The 15169-nt window shown below is 43.9% G+C and overlaps 2 protein-coding genes across 3 annotated transcripts in view; both read left to right on the forward strand.

Annotated features, from left to right (window-relative positions):
- LOC142904391 (uncharacterized) overlaps window positions 1-15169 on the forward strand; it is a 329108-nt gene that overhangs the window by 219619 nt on the left and 94320 nt on the right. The window lies entirely within an intron of this gene.
- The window catches only part of mdga1 (MAM domain containing glycosylphosphatidylinositol anchor 1), a 147596-nt gene that overhangs the window by 117824 nt on the left and 14603 nt on the right, over window positions 1-15169 (forward strand). For both annotated transcript variants that reach the window (XM_076050440.1, XM_076050449.1), the window contains exons 12-16: window positions 1475-1655; window positions 1748-1771; window positions 3329-3481; window positions 3585-3746; window positions 9444-9574. In XM_076050440.1, coding sequence (XP_075906555.1) covers window positions 1475-1655; window positions 1748-1771; window positions 3329-3481; window positions 3585-3746; window positions 9444-9574 — 651 coding nt within the window. The remainder of the gene's footprint in view (window positions 1-1474; window positions 1656-1747; window positions 1772-3328; window positions 3482-3584; window positions 3747-9443; window positions 9575-15169) is intronic.

Raw genomic sequence — 15169 nt, forward strand, 5'->3', positions numbered from 1 at the left:
ATTTTAAAGATGTAACAATTCACAGGGAAAATGTCGTAGTGTACTGTGAATCATGTCAGCGTCTAATTTGCATGTCAAATTCAGTGGCGAACCCCTCAGTGAAGTCAACTAGGTGTTGCGCAGGCACAATTTACACACTCACTGGGTGCCACTGATGTGTTTTAAAATTAATTTTCGAGGAGTTCACGTGGCAACGAGCACGCGTGATAACTTAATTTGACAGTCATTTGATGAAACACTTCCCCATCGATTTCCCCAAAATACTCGAAATTGGCAGGCTTGCACTTTGCTAATGACTAAAACTGATGCAAAAGTTAGAGTAAAAATGAGCGAGACAAGCAGAGAAAAAGGGACAGCACTCAGGTAATCGTGTGACGCGCAGGCTTGTGCATGCAAAAATACACTATCGTTGACACACACACATTTTCCGCTGCATGCATTAACTCATAATTGCATGCTGTGGGTGTACTAAGGTGCCGCGGTGGAGTGGCTGACCTGATGCATTAGATTGAGCTCACTGTCAGGTCTTTAAGTAGCCCGGATCACAGGCAGGTACACAGCTAATGGATCTGTCTCTCCGTGGGTGGAATAACACGTCAATAACTGTTTTAAAAGGGGTGCTAACGGAAAAAAAAAAAAAAAAAAATCCACTTTACTGAAAAAAAGAGCTTGGTTGGACTGAATAACATCCTATTTTTATTCAAAGCCATTTAAGTGGGTGAAATGCAGTTTAAGTTGAAAGTTTTGGTCTTAACGATGCCTAATCATGTTGAAAATTAAATTGTTATTTCGAAGCCGAAGGGCTTCGTGTTGGAATGGTTTTATGTGCTACATAGACTGACCGGGCACTTTATTATGTAGAATGGTCAATTACTTGATAGAAATTGGTCGGACCGAGCGGTGGGAATAGAGAGACTGACTGACTGATTGATTTTCCTTTGTTTAGGTGTCATGCTTCCCAGGAAGCCCAACCCATATAAACCTGAGGGACACTCGCCAGTTCATTTAGACATTAACAAGATACCTAACAGAAACACACAACATACACATAGTTGTAGTACAACATACAACACAACAACTCATGTTCATTTAAGAGCTGAGGTTGCCTTCTTGTCCAGGTCTTAAATATTATTCTTAAATATTTTAATATTATTAATAGTATAATATATATTTTATTATAATAATTATAATATAATGTTTTACTCTTAAACAAACACAACTTCTAGCCATCATCTTTTCCTAAACAGTTCAGGTTTAGTTTTTGCACATCGTTGAATAAAGGAACCCTCAAATATACCATCATCCTCATCATCATCGTCGTCAAATCTTTGTAGAATTTGTAGTAAACAATTTTCTGTTTTTCTGTGTGACGGCACCGATTTCACTGCTTTCAAATGCACTCAATAATCATGTTCATTGCACTGATGTCCCCTCCTTGTGTCTGTTTGTACATGTTACCTCTCCACCAATCTAGAACACGCAAAACCTGCTGTGGAAGCAGATAGACCTGAGAGGTAAAGAGCCGGAGAAGGGCGTGCTGCTCTCTCACACCATATCCGACCTGAGGATCCCTCTCTCCTATGAGGTCCGACTGGCCCCCATCACCACCTTCAGCACCGCCGACTTCGTCAGCCGCATTATACAGTACTCAGAACGTGAGCCTGGAGTTTAAAACATGTTTCATACACTTGTGATAGACATGTGGTATATTTGGCGTTAATTGTCTGTTTGTTTGTTTTTCTTGCAGCTTACACCTACCCAAGGCCCTCAGGTAAGAATTGCCTTATTCTATCCTGCTTTTCCCACAGCCGACTGTCTGTTTTCATTACCAGACTGACAAAAGGCTGGTTGAATTTCTCTTTGTGATAACTTAAGCCGAAGGCAATGCCAGGACAGGTTTCCTAAAAAAAAAAAAAAAAAATGTTGCCTCTGACCAAAGCATTAATGAGCATTGCAGGCAAAATAACAGGAACAAAATGGGAACATGGCAAGTTAAAAAAATCTCTCTCTTATAGAACAGCAAGAAAAGGGTGAGGGTTCACAGTTCAATGCAGTCTTGTTAGTGGTATTGGCAAAACATTTAAATTCCAGATAGTAAAAGTATTGACATGTGTTATACATCAACTTAAATTGGACCTCTCTCTGCCAGAGCCCATCTCTGTCTGGTATACATTGCTCTTTCCACACCACCGCTCTCTCTTTTTTTAAAGTCAATTGCATGTTGTCCGTCTTCCTTATTAAGAGATGCCCAGCATTTTTTTCTGGCAGGAGTGGCAGTTGGCCGCGCCGTGGTGAGGCAATTAAACAACAGCAGATTGGAACAGACTGTGAGAACAACAGCCCAAATTGAAAGGCGCGCATGTAGTGGAGCAGAGTGTGAACAGTAATAGATTAGCTTCCTGAAACGAAAGGAATGCACACACAAGCACACACGTACAAGCACGCACACGCACAAACAGCGGGCGCTCAAAGTGAGCACACTGGGTGTGTGCCATATGTATGGCTAGTGAGCTGTGAGGAGTCTTCAGTTAATCTGTCAGACTGGACGGGATTCTTTTTTTTTTTTCATCTGTTTGGAAATGAAAGAAAAAACTGATGGTATCAGAGTGACGGTAGAGTATTTCAAATTCCTGCCAGGAGAATTTGAAATCTGAAAATAAGCTGAAAAGAAACTTTTTTTGTAATTTTTTTGGGGCAAATAACAATGAAACGAAATACCACTACGACTACAACAATAGTGGCAGTAGCATCACATAACGTTCTTCATTATTTTTTCCAACCTTGCTTGAAAACAGTACATTTAAAAGTTCAATTATAATCGACTTGGCAGCGTTAAAGATGTGGTTTGGATGAAAGGGCTTCAACATACGGGTGTATTGATAGTTTTGGTCGTTCAAGCCAAGTTGATACCTTTTTTTGCAAGAACTATCAGGAAATGAGTTCTAGCAGCACTCTCTCAAAACTGGACAGGTCCTTTCAAATGACCGTAGTCGTGTCACATATTAAGTCGTCTTCACAGCAGACAGATCCGGACCTCTTTGTGTGTGGGAGGTGCATGTTACTGTACGTGATACAGCCTATAAAATCCACATTACAGAACCTTCCTCCCACATTGTCTCTTTCGATTTGTCGGTAATTGCCTGCCTCTTTGATCTCACCTTAAAGATGCGCATTTCAGGAGTTATTATACAGCTATATTTTTGCCATACGTCCTACTTCTGAAACAAGCTGAGAAGCAAAGAAAAGCGGGGGGAAAAAGTTGCAGTTGCAATGCGATTTAGTCTTCATGTCGCAGTCATCTTCTTAACATCTTCTAACTCATCCCCAGATCACGTGTGCGGTTTCGAGGATGAGAGGATATGTGGTTTCTCCCAAGACCGAAGCGACGACTTCGATTGGACGAGGCAGAATCACCTGACGCAGAACCCCAAGCGGTCGCCCAATACGGGCCCTGAAACTGACCGCAGTGGAACTAAAGAGGGTAGGCCAACTGAGCGTTCCTGGTTCCTGCCGCTGCTGAACTCTTCTGCACCAACTTTGTTTTTCCGTAACAAAAATGGGCCGCAATTGCTCCTGGTTTTCAGGGTACTACATGTACACCGAGGCATCGCGGCCGCGAGTTCAGGGAGACAAGGCTCGTCTGCTCTCGCCGCTCTTCAATGTGACCTCAGTCAGGGGTCCCAAGGCCTCCGGCAGAGTCCCGTACTGTGTCTCCTTTTACTACCACATGAAGGGCAAACACATTGGTAAGTAGTGCAACTAAGAATAACACAGTTTCAGTCCCGCTGGCATGACATCGGGGTCCCTCTTATCTTGGTGCTCTTTGACCCTGGTGCTTGACGGCCGAGCATGATGTACAAAGGACTGTAGGTGTTGATGGGTGGGTTTGTTGTACCAGGGTCCTGTTTGTACCTCCCTGCCTGAGCTGCAGCCTGTGCTCGCTGGTGAGTGCTTGAAGGCGGCTGAAGGGGGCAGTGGGCGTGATTTATGACAGCGGCAGGACACAATCTGTCATTCAGGGGAAGCTGTTCATCATAATATTCTCTTTCACACAGAAGGAATGCATACATCTTGTTGCCGACACACACCTCCATGCATAGTCCGACATAACACTGTAACGTGCAGGCGTAAAACCACAAGAAAGAAGGAAATTGATGGAGTGTACAGATTCTTTTTTTTTTTTCCGACTGTACAGACAGACTCACACACGCCCATCCATATGCACACACACACACATTGTGGATTGATGTGTCCTTAGCTCAAGAACGCAGACTTCGCCGCGCCATTTTTCACTTACTGTCTGAGCAGGATGCCACGGCGTAAAGAGCATTGCAGTGGTTGAGTGTGACTCTACTGTACGTGCAAAGATGTAGTAGAGCAAAGTTTCTGGAGACAGAGTTTGGGCAGACGGAGCCGACACTCTCCCCTGAGCATGTTCCACCCGCATGGCATGTCCTTCCTAGATGGATGGGGTCCTTTGTTGACATCCAAATTCTCAAAGTCTGGTAAAAATGTTGCCGTCTAATGTCTTTGGTTTGCGTCTCAGCTCCCCACTGTACTCAGGACTGGTTGGATTTATAGATTTGCCAAACAATGATGCCGTGTTGTCACACTTCCCTCTTCGTGCCTACACGGTTCAAGCGTCGGTGGCCAAATGCGCACTGATGAAGATCTGGATGTGGTGCCAGGGTGCTGCGCAGGGTCAAAGCCTGTCCTCATTTAGAAGTTGTTGGGTCAAATGCGGAGAACAGATCTATGTTGAAATGCATATTGCAAAGGGAGATCCATGTGAATTGTCATTCATTCAGAAGTGAAGCAGTGTTTGTTTTGGGCTAAACTATGAGGATGTATTTTGTTTTGTAACACGGGTGGATTCATTAGGTGCTTTGGTCACACTTTTGTGGCAGATGCCGACCAGTAACCCACAGTGAAAACAGTTCTTTTCAAGTTTTGTTATGCACATTCTGCTCAACGTCTTGCATTGCCAAGATCTGAGGCGCTGCCGCTTCAGACACCCAGCACTTGCTCACAATTAGTACATTCTGTTGCCATCTACGCCCGGCTCAGCTTCAAGCCCTCCCTCCATTTACCCTGTTGTTCTCCCAGACGGTTCCAATCTGCCGTCACTTTAATTGCCTTACCTTGGCAGATCTCACACTCCTGCCAGGAAGACACACTGTGACTCTTAATGACGATAAGGCAGAAGATGGGAATCAGACGGAAAGGGTCAGTAAGAGGAGAGATGAGAGGAGCGCGGGGAGGACTGGGATCTGGCAGCCTTGTAAAGGTGGGGGGAGTGAGGGAGAGGGGGGAGGAGAGGGTGGATTAGAAGAGTGAAAGAGGGGGAAAAAAAGTGACACGTAGAGAAAATGAGGTGCAGGAGGGAAGGAGTAGCAAATTGCAAACAATTAAAGCTGCGGCACAGCTGGTGAGTGAGGATGAGACCTTTTGAAAAGACAGAGTGTGATTAGAGAAATGAGAAATGCAGACAAATTCACTCAAAGTTTCTTATCTTCACTAGAGCAGTAACTAAACCATGAAGTCGTGTCTCCAGTTCACACAGTCCAACGCCTGATTTCCATTCTTGAGCGCATGAGTCCTGAATCCCCGACCTTCGCTACCAGAGGACTTGTTTGATGTGGAGTTTAGGCGAGCTGCTTCAAGTCGTCAGGAATCAGTTTGAGTCGCTGTGGATTCCCAGAAGGACTTCTTATTAGCATCTTATCCAGTCCACATATGCAGCATGCACATGGTAACGAGACAGGTCGGCTGGGACAACAGGACAGGCAGGCTCAATGAAAGCTTTTTAAATGTGTTTGTTGAATGTCTACACTTCAATACACTGTTTCCCCAGATGGATCATCACTGGGTTTTATAACGGATGGATTTATTCTTAATTCATTGTCAGACCTCACATATGCATTTTATGCAAATGAAGGGCGGGGGGGTAATTAGATCATTCCGACACAGGTGGCGTATTTGTGGCGTGTCATAGAAAGCTGCCACATTCATTGTTTTTTGTTGTTAAAAGTGTTAGAACCGTCATTAGAAAGAAGAAGGTAGCCAAGGCAACATCAATAGATAAACAGAAAACAGGGTGCTGAAAAAAAACAAACAGTGATTTGGAAGTAGTCGCAGACACGGAGATGGCAACAGTGGAGCTGTAAGCTGACAAACGGCCCCCAAATGCAAAAGGCAGCAAGATAGTCAGCAAATTTCAGACGCACTATTCAAATGTATGGATGCAATGTTTGTTACCACTATGTAAACACAACACGGTGAAAAGTTCTTCTTGTGGGTTTTGCCATGTAAGAGGAGAAAAACCCTTTGACTGGTTGAAATCTGAGGCATGAAACAGGCTGACACGGCAAAATAAAAGTCTCCCAATGTGATATGCTTTGTTGTACACCTGAATGTGTCTCTTTGTGGGCTCGCTGGCAGCGGAAATAAACAACACTTAATTAGTTCTGTTTGGCACCAGGTGGTATTTTACATTGGATGGGATTTAATGATACACTGGCGAGCTCTCCTTTTTTCTTTTTTTTTTCTTATTTACAGTGATGGGAAACAAAGTTTGCAGCTTTGTTTGCTTTTTTTTTTTTTTTTTTTTTATTACACTTGCATTAAATAAGGACTGAGACGAATGGCCAGGTCGGGTTGTCACAGCCTTATTTCCCAAATGGGAAGAATGGGATTAAGTAAGTACGTACATTAGATGAGACGGCGAAGGAGTTTGCTGTACAGTAAATGTGTGCACAGGTCAGTGTGGGAGAGGGATAGTTTTCCCATGTGACAACCTCAAAAGTACAATACCACCCAGTGTGATTTTAAACGCTTTTTAAACAATTCTAAATACTCAGTAACATAAGTAGCAATCATTGTTTAAGCCTACTTTCAGCTATTCTGCATTGTGTACTTTGATTTAATTGTTTTGATTTGTCCGGTTTGATGGGAAAAAAAAAAAAAAAAGAAAATTGTCCAAGACATCTTTGCATGCTGGTTTTTTAACACTGCACCGCACATAAAAGCTGTTGTCTCCAGCACAGTCGCTGAGACCAGAGCTAATAAAAGGTCCAAAGGAGGTCTGGAGAGTGATGAAGTTCAAAGCTGTAACAGGAAACCAGATCCAGTGTTGAAAGCGGCTCAGCTCGAGTGTCTCGTCGTGTCTTCCCCTGTGTTGTTTTTCGTTATTAATGTACACATGTCTTAGCCGCCGTCCTCCCGTGATGTCGCGCTCAAACAAAGCTCTGACGGAGATAGATGGAGCTCGCCCTCCCCCCACCACCCTGCTGCGCCTCGGTCCAATCAATAGAGCGCGTCTCAGCGGCCACTCTGCCGTGTGTGGGAGAAGGCGATGGAGAGGAAGGAGAAAATGAGGCCTAGGTGTTCAGAGGTGGACGAGAGCGTCCTCGGCAGGTTCAAGGGTTCTCCAGCAAAATGTTTGTCTCCGGGTGGTGAGTGCAGGGAAACACTGCCAGCGTCTCTCCATCCACCATGGCCACCGGAGCCTCAGCGTGATATCTGTCACACACGCAGCATCGGCCTTTTGCGCCAAACCATATACATGTTCTGTTCATTTTCCTTGACCGACATAAGTCAGGGATTTGCACAGTGAGTCGGGAACAGGACACCACGGCTCTCGATGCCGAATCCCGATTAGTCTGTAATTTTGTCACTATCTACAGCTACTTTTAATAACACAATCTTTCATCTTATTCACCCTGACCGCTGTGTGGAGTCAGGCTCCAGTGATGAGCAAGTGGTGAGGGAGAAGATTCCCAATAATAAAAAAAAAAAACTGATCCAAAGTTCCAGAACGTTAGAAAATTCCAAATCTGTGTCTTTGTGTAATTTGTTCATCTCTCTGGACTGCTGTGGGGGTTGATGACTTTCAATCCACTCTGCGTCTTGTTTTGAGACTCAAAGTTTATTGGAGATGCAGGTGCATAGAAAAATGAAGAAGAAGAAAAAAAAAGCTAGGAAATCTGAAAAGTGAGTGTGTTAATATGAACTCTCTCTCTCTCTCTCTCTCTCTCTCTCTCTCTCTCTCTCTCTCCCTCTCTCTCACACACACACACACACACACACACACACACACACACACACACACACACACATCTTGCCCCCCTGCCTGTGCGTGTTTGTTTAAAGACCGTGGGTGGGTTAATATTCCAATTAGGAGCCGGCTGGAGATCGTTAAGAAGATGAATGATTGGCTCACGCCGTGCGGACCTCAAGAGAGGAAAGGAACGATACAGGGAGAAGTGCCTCGGAAGTCAGCCGAGTGGCATCACACAAGATATCAGAGCTTCCACAGTCGCTACATCACATGGAAATAAAACAAACCTCAGCCTCTGCCGCTGTCTATACGTCTTCCTCAGGACGTCCTGGCGGCCCCGCTCTGGCCCTTCGCTCCATTTATTCCACTGCGAAATAAAACCATTCCTCGCACTATCAACGCGCACACGTACCAACACGTTTTACTTCAACCTAAATGTCATCGGCGTACAGCGGCTGACATTTGAGTTTCAACCAGGCATAAAGAGAGAAGAAAAAAAAAATCCAATGCACGCATTTCACATTCCTCGTCCATATCAGTCTGGAGCACAGCTGTGATTTTGGCAAAATGAATAAAGTACGTTGTGCTCGGATGCCACAGCGGCGGCTCACTCTCGCTCTCTCTGGTCGCCTCAGTGCTGTGTGAAAAAAAGAGTGGTCCTTTTTTTATGTTGACAGCTTGACAGCAGCTAGAATTTTGGTGATGCTGGATGAGTCAATTTATGCCTGTGGCAATCAGCCGGACAGCAGCTCGTCGTCTTTGCAATCAATTGTCCGTGGGCTGTAAAACGTTGCCCGATTCTCACAGAAATAAAGGCAGAGGTGGCGGCAGCAGCCTCTGTTTCCTTTGTCACTGTAAATAATAACAAATGGATTTCTGAGCTTTCTTAGGTTTATCAATCTTTGTTTTGTCAAGGAAAAACAAAGCTAGAGGTCGTCTTGTTTGTTCATTATCAATTGGTCGTGCATTTTGGTGGCTGTTTGGAACAAAACAGGTCCTAGAAGTGCGGGGTGCATCTTCTCGTTCCAATCATGATGCCCTCATCAAGGTTTCACCGTCTTATACTGATTCTTAAATAGAATCAGAAGACTGTATCGACCCAGGATGACTTCATGACGGAAGTCATATTTTTACACCTTATGCAGGTTTCAGCCCGACAGCATTTTACATTTTGGCTGGACAGGCTGAATAACGGATCATACACACTAATCCTCCCTCTACTGCAGCCAATGGGAGTGATTCACATGGGGCAGCCGAGGTTCAGGATTGAAACAGAAAGCCCTCAGCTGTTTGTAATCGGACAACATGTCATTCAATTGATCAGCTCTGTGTTCGGTGTTTTACTTATTGACAACTTCCAATTATTTTCTCACTTTTTCCACAGGCACTCTCAACGTGCTTCTGAGGACAAAGAGCATCGCCTCTGTGGACACGCAGGTGTGGACAAAGTCTGGACCTCAGGGTCCCGGCTGGAGGAAAGCCTTCATCGACTTCAGCCCCGTTGGTCCCTTTCAGGTAAACAGCTCGTGGCGACTTCTTCCTCTTTATGGAGGCTGCTGAGAGAAGAAGAACAGCAGTAAAGACAAGTGATGAGTTGTCAAGTTACTGCATCTTCTGCACCGCTGTAACCGAAGCGTCTCCATCCTGTACCTCTAAATGAGACGTCCTAAGCAGCTGAAATGTATTCCATCACTTGACCTGAAGATGTGACCCGGTCGTCACCCGGGAGCACAAGACGAACATGATGTGGTGAATTGAATCAGCCCCCAGCAATATTCTGCTGTGGCACCACTTTGGTTTTGACTTTTGCTAGAAAAGGAACAGAAACGTGATTTTGTTCCTTTTAATGTGCACAGTTCTTATTATTTAACATCACGTCTCTGACCCCTGGTCCACCCACCCTCTGTCTCCCTGCGGAGAAGATGCTGCAGCTTAGATAAAACATGGTGTTGAGCTCTCAGGAATCAGTTGGATTCTACCAAGAGCTCCTCTGAAACTAGCTGTACAACCTAGTGACCTGTCTTCCAGGCTTAAAAAGACCAGAGGATGAGCAACATTTGTAATTAGCAACACCTTTGCTGCTTCGGATAATAAGAATCCCCTGAACTGCGTAATATGAAAAAGTGAAAAATCAGTGTAGGGTGTCATCAGCATACATCATTCATTTGCTATAAAAGGGGAGGATAAATACAATAATAATAATAATAATAATAATAATAATAATAATAATAATAATAATAATAATAATAATTCAAATATCATCACATCATATCTTGCAAATAGTGAAAATGTGTTTTTCATTCATTCTGACGCAGCAAAAGTGAAACCGAGGCGACTTGAACATTCAGCTTGTTTTCTGCTGAATGTCAGCAGCAAGTCTCACCGCACAGTTTATGCGACGTTCACTTTATCAGCAATGTGCTGATCTCAGGTTAAAGAACATGCAGCACACAGACTAAAAGAGTCATCCAGCCTCTTTGGGCATCTGCAGTAATTCAGTGAGGAAACCAGGCTGAGCTTTGACCGCAAAGCTTTCCTTCTTGTCAATTTATTTGTCATCACAGGCAGCACAAACTGATATTAAAACATGTCTGGAAATAAATATATTTGAAAAAAAAAAAAGATATTAAGATATTTTAGTGCTGGAAATTGTTGATAAAGTGTTTTTTTTAAATAAACAATTTGTTCCATTTCCAAATGAACAAAATTACAAAATTGACCACTCAGATTTTATTTCTTTGAATGGAACAGAAAGACAAGCAGTTTAACTTAAGCAAGGAAAACAGACCAAGCTGTCCGTGTGCTTTTCTCCCCTCCGCTTCTTTGTGGTCCAACATCATTTTGCTCTTCAGACAAGTCATCAATCCAGCTCTCTCTGATGGAGAGACGTCGGCCGGGGCAGCGCTGCCAGTCACAGATTCTAACTGTTGTTGCCGCACTGACTGAGAGCTATAATGATGTTCATCTTGACGCCTCTCAAGGACTCGTGGCAGCCTCTTCAGACGTTGTGAACCACCGCCGCTCTAAATGCGGGAGGCAAAGTTGAAACTGTTCCCCTGCTCTTCGGGAGTCTGCCGTGTGAATTCACTGGCCGCATTCAGTCAGCAGTTGACGAAAATGGTGTGGGAGCCGCGCGAGAGGCGGCGCCTTTGTTTGAGCACTGTGTGTTGACACATCATTGAAGTCCCTTTGGCTCTTTGGCAGCTGCGTTCGCACTCACTTCCTTTCGTGTTGGGATGTGGCCAGCTGAGCCGGATGAGTCAGTCCTGCTCTCCGACTGGACGCGATGCTTTCTCCCTCTGTCATGTTTCCGTATTTTCTCCACTCGCTCTGTCTTTCGGTCTGAATGCGCTTGTCTTTGTATACTTAATTTAGTTTACCGAGCAGCAGAGAAGAAAGGCGGGGGAGTGGGGACGGGGGAGTGATGATGGTTTTGTTGTTTTGCTCGCCTCCAGCCTCCTGTGTGTGTTTCTCCACCTCTTCCTCTTTTTGTTTCTCCACCATTTTTCTCTCTCTCTCTTTTACGAGGGCCTGTCCTGGGACGGCAGGCGGGGGGGCCGGGCCTCCTGGGTCGATTTCTGCCCCCGTCACATGGTTCTAAAAGCCAACGTACTCTTCAACCAGCCAAAAGACACAATCGTGGCACGCAAACACATTCCCGTGCATTTAGCAGTCTGTAAGATTAAAAAACGTGAACATAAACTAATGTAGAAAGTCTTTCTTTTTCTTCCCCCACCCAACCCCCGCCCCCAGCACACCCACTAACAAGCACACACTCTCTCACTCACCCTTACACACGCCCCAGTCTCATATCCCCAGCAGCAATTAGCTATGACAGGTCAATTAACTGGCTTATTTATGAGCAAGGGATGCCTGCTAGTTGTGTCGTAATGATTCCAGATACTCTGTGTACGTGCACGGGTGGAAATTGAATCCATGATGAATGTGGGCTGAAGGCCTCAGCCAAGGGCTGCATTTGCTCTTCATTAACCAAGCTGCAACATTACGTATCTTTCACCACTTAAGGCAGAAAGCAAGTCAGGACCGGGTGTTTACGGGCCACTGTGTGATCCTGGATGCACTGGGCTTTATCATATTTACATGTGAATAAGCCTCGGAACAAATGTTCATGCCAGCACTTTCACACGCCCTCCGTATGCATCACGAGTTGTATTGGCAAAACAGTCAATGCAGGGATTCCAATTCGACGTAGTTTACAAAATAAAATTCAGTGTATTGGCTCAGTTTATTTATCTATCTATTTTTTTGAATGATTTAGTGTTGTCAAAAGCTGGTCACTTTGTCAGGCACCAACTGAGTGTTTAGGGTGTGATGTTTTGTCAATTATCGCTCAAAAAAATATACGTGTGAGTTGCATATCCAATGGCTTCCATCCGCCTCCTGAAATTCACTTTCTCTCGACTTCATTAAGTAGACCTGCTCAACTCCTCATCAATGCACACGTTTAATCAGCCAGTCTACAGAAGATATGTAGACACAGTGAAGATGAGTGGCCTGTTAAGTATACGGTATGTATAGTATTATTGAGACAGCAGGACACAGGATAATGCATGAATCACTTCAAACTGGTTTCTTAAAGCGACAATATATATAATAATATATAATATAGTAATAGTATGAACTATATAATAATATATAATCATATTCAGTGGACTCAAATGGGTTCCAGATTCAAGCGACCAGTCTAAAAGAGCTACTTTGGGAAGTGGTGGAACTGGATTGATGTGCATCTGCAGCAACTGTGTGATATTGTTGTGTTGCTGTACCAATATGAACCAAAATCGCTGAGAAAACTTTCCAGCGCCTTGTTCAATATGTATGCGGCAAAGAATTAACGCAGACCTAAAGCCAAAAGAGGTCCAACATAGTAGTGCTGCCGGGTTGTATTATGCATTTAGATTAACAAGTTATAAGTAAGGGTTATAAATTTCTTAAATACAGTTCAGGTCTGTCTCTCCTGTGAATGGTCTTCTGGAATGTGCACAAATCAGCAAATGCCCTAAAGAGGTCATGTGCCAACAGACAGACTGATAAAAATAACAACACTCGCAGTGAAGAGTCTTCTCGGGTGCTGGCGGGGTGGCTGGCATTAGGGAGAGCACTTGTTCCTTCCCACACTCTGTGCACAGCGCTGAAGCAGGCAGCCTAATTGGTGCAGACACCATAACCTGCTGCTAATGAATTATACAATCAAGAAGGGCGACAGCAAGGAGGTGCGGTGTGTATGGGCTTCCGAGCAAAGATGAGAGTGTTCAGTATAGCCGCACAAATGGAGGTAAGAACAGGAAGAAACAGTGCACATTAGCGCTGGTTTGGATCATCAATGAAGTGCTTGATGAAACTTCAATATTCTCCTTCCTCCCAGTTGAGTGCTTGTGTGTTTAGACAGATGCTTGTATCAAAACAACATCGAAGGCTTGTGATGATTCAACAGACCTTGTGTTCTCTGGTGAACTCAAGGCTTGAGGCTCATGTCTTGGTCTTTTCACATCATCTATTTTCATCAAAACACACTCCAGTATCTTTCTTTACCGCAACAAAAAGGTCTAACAACAACCACTCCCGGTTCTTGTTAAAGTTTAAAGAAATTGATTATTGTAACGTTTTTTATTCAAAGGATTTAACTTCTCCTAATTGGATTGTGGGTTCTTATGAAAATATTCTTTTTTGTTATTTTCTTTTTTAGATTGCAAACATGGAATCTAGTCAACATCTTATTTCCAAATCCAACAAATGTGCAAGTTCCACACATCGATGGCTATCAAAATGTAAACTTACTGTAACATCAGAGCAGCAGTTTATTTATGTTTTTGTTTGTTTTTTACATTGGCACCACCACTGCTGTTTCGTTCAGTTACAAGCAAATAAGCTGTAAAGCTCAACAAACGATAAGCTTGTCTTGCCTAATTACTGTATATCCTGAATCTTTTGATAGTCACAACGTTGGGTCAAATCAGATAAAGCTCCCCCCCCCCACTGCTACTAATTGGTCAACGCACTGCAAGCTCTCTCGAGGGAAAACTTTGTGATTCACAGATCAGTTATTTTTCAAACAAGGGGCAGTGCCAACCTTGTTTTAGTCATTGTGAGTGTGGGGGACCATTTTTAACTGAATGGCGACAACACTGTTTTGCTTTGATACATATAAATGATGGATACATTGTGTATTTCTTATGTTGCCATTGAAATCAGGAGTTGTTGTTTTTTTACACACTTAAAAATACTGTCTGCTGTTACAGTTTAAATCTGTCACACACTCACAAACGGCTGTCATGTAACAAATATAGCTGCTGAATAATGCAGAGAGCGTGCAGCCTTGATCGCAGCACTGCATGGAGGCACGCTCATAAACATACTTTGTTGCTCTGTCTTCCCCCTCCTCTCACTGCTCTCCCTTCTTTCTCACTTCTTGTTTTGTGCTCGACTCCCCGAGGGCCTGATAAAATGAGATAAGGAAGGTGAACCATATTTTTCTCTCCCCTGTGCACCTGTCTGTCTCTCTTGAGCCCTCCCACCCCCAACCCATTCTCGCCACTCCATCTCTTGGCTCCCTCACCGCCGTTTTTCTCCCACCCTTGACTTGCAGCTTCCCCCGTCCTCTCCCATTCTCTCCGTCTCTCGTTACGATCTCCATCCCTCTGCGTGCCCAGATAGAGCAGGTTTCCCTTATAATCGATAGTAATGACTGACCTGTCAGCTGTTGACAAAAGGAATTGCCTGATGCCTCTGTTGCCGCTGTATACTGCTGTTAAATCTGTTTTCCACAAGGAGGAATGTCAAGGAAAAAAAAAGTGGCTTGCTGCTCCTGACCCGCTGATAGTGATGTTAAATGCATGAGAAAGAAGTTACTGGTTGGTACAAGGAATGTCATTGTGTAGCACTGCTTTCCTTCAAAGTAAGTAATGTTAAGCTGTGGTGGTCTGTTTAAATCTATGAAATCATGTTGTATTTCTGGGTGGACTGGCAGTATGTGTGTGTGAGTGTGGATGGTTGGCCGTAATTCTTGTTAATAAATGGATGACAACACAGTGATATCCCTTTAATATCCCTTTATCAGGGGTGGTTTTTTTTTTAATTTTTTGTCAGCTT

This window comes from Nelusetta ayraudi, unplaced genomic scaffold (assembly GCF_046127955.1).
Source record: "Nelusetta ayraudi isolate G7.1 ecotype Tasmania unplaced genomic scaffold, CSIRO-AGI_Nayr_v1 ptg000005l, whole genome shotgun sequence".
Classification (NCBI taxonomy): Eukaryota; Metazoa; Chordata; class Actinopteri; order Tetraodontiformes; family Monacanthidae; genus Nelusetta; species Nelusetta ayraudi.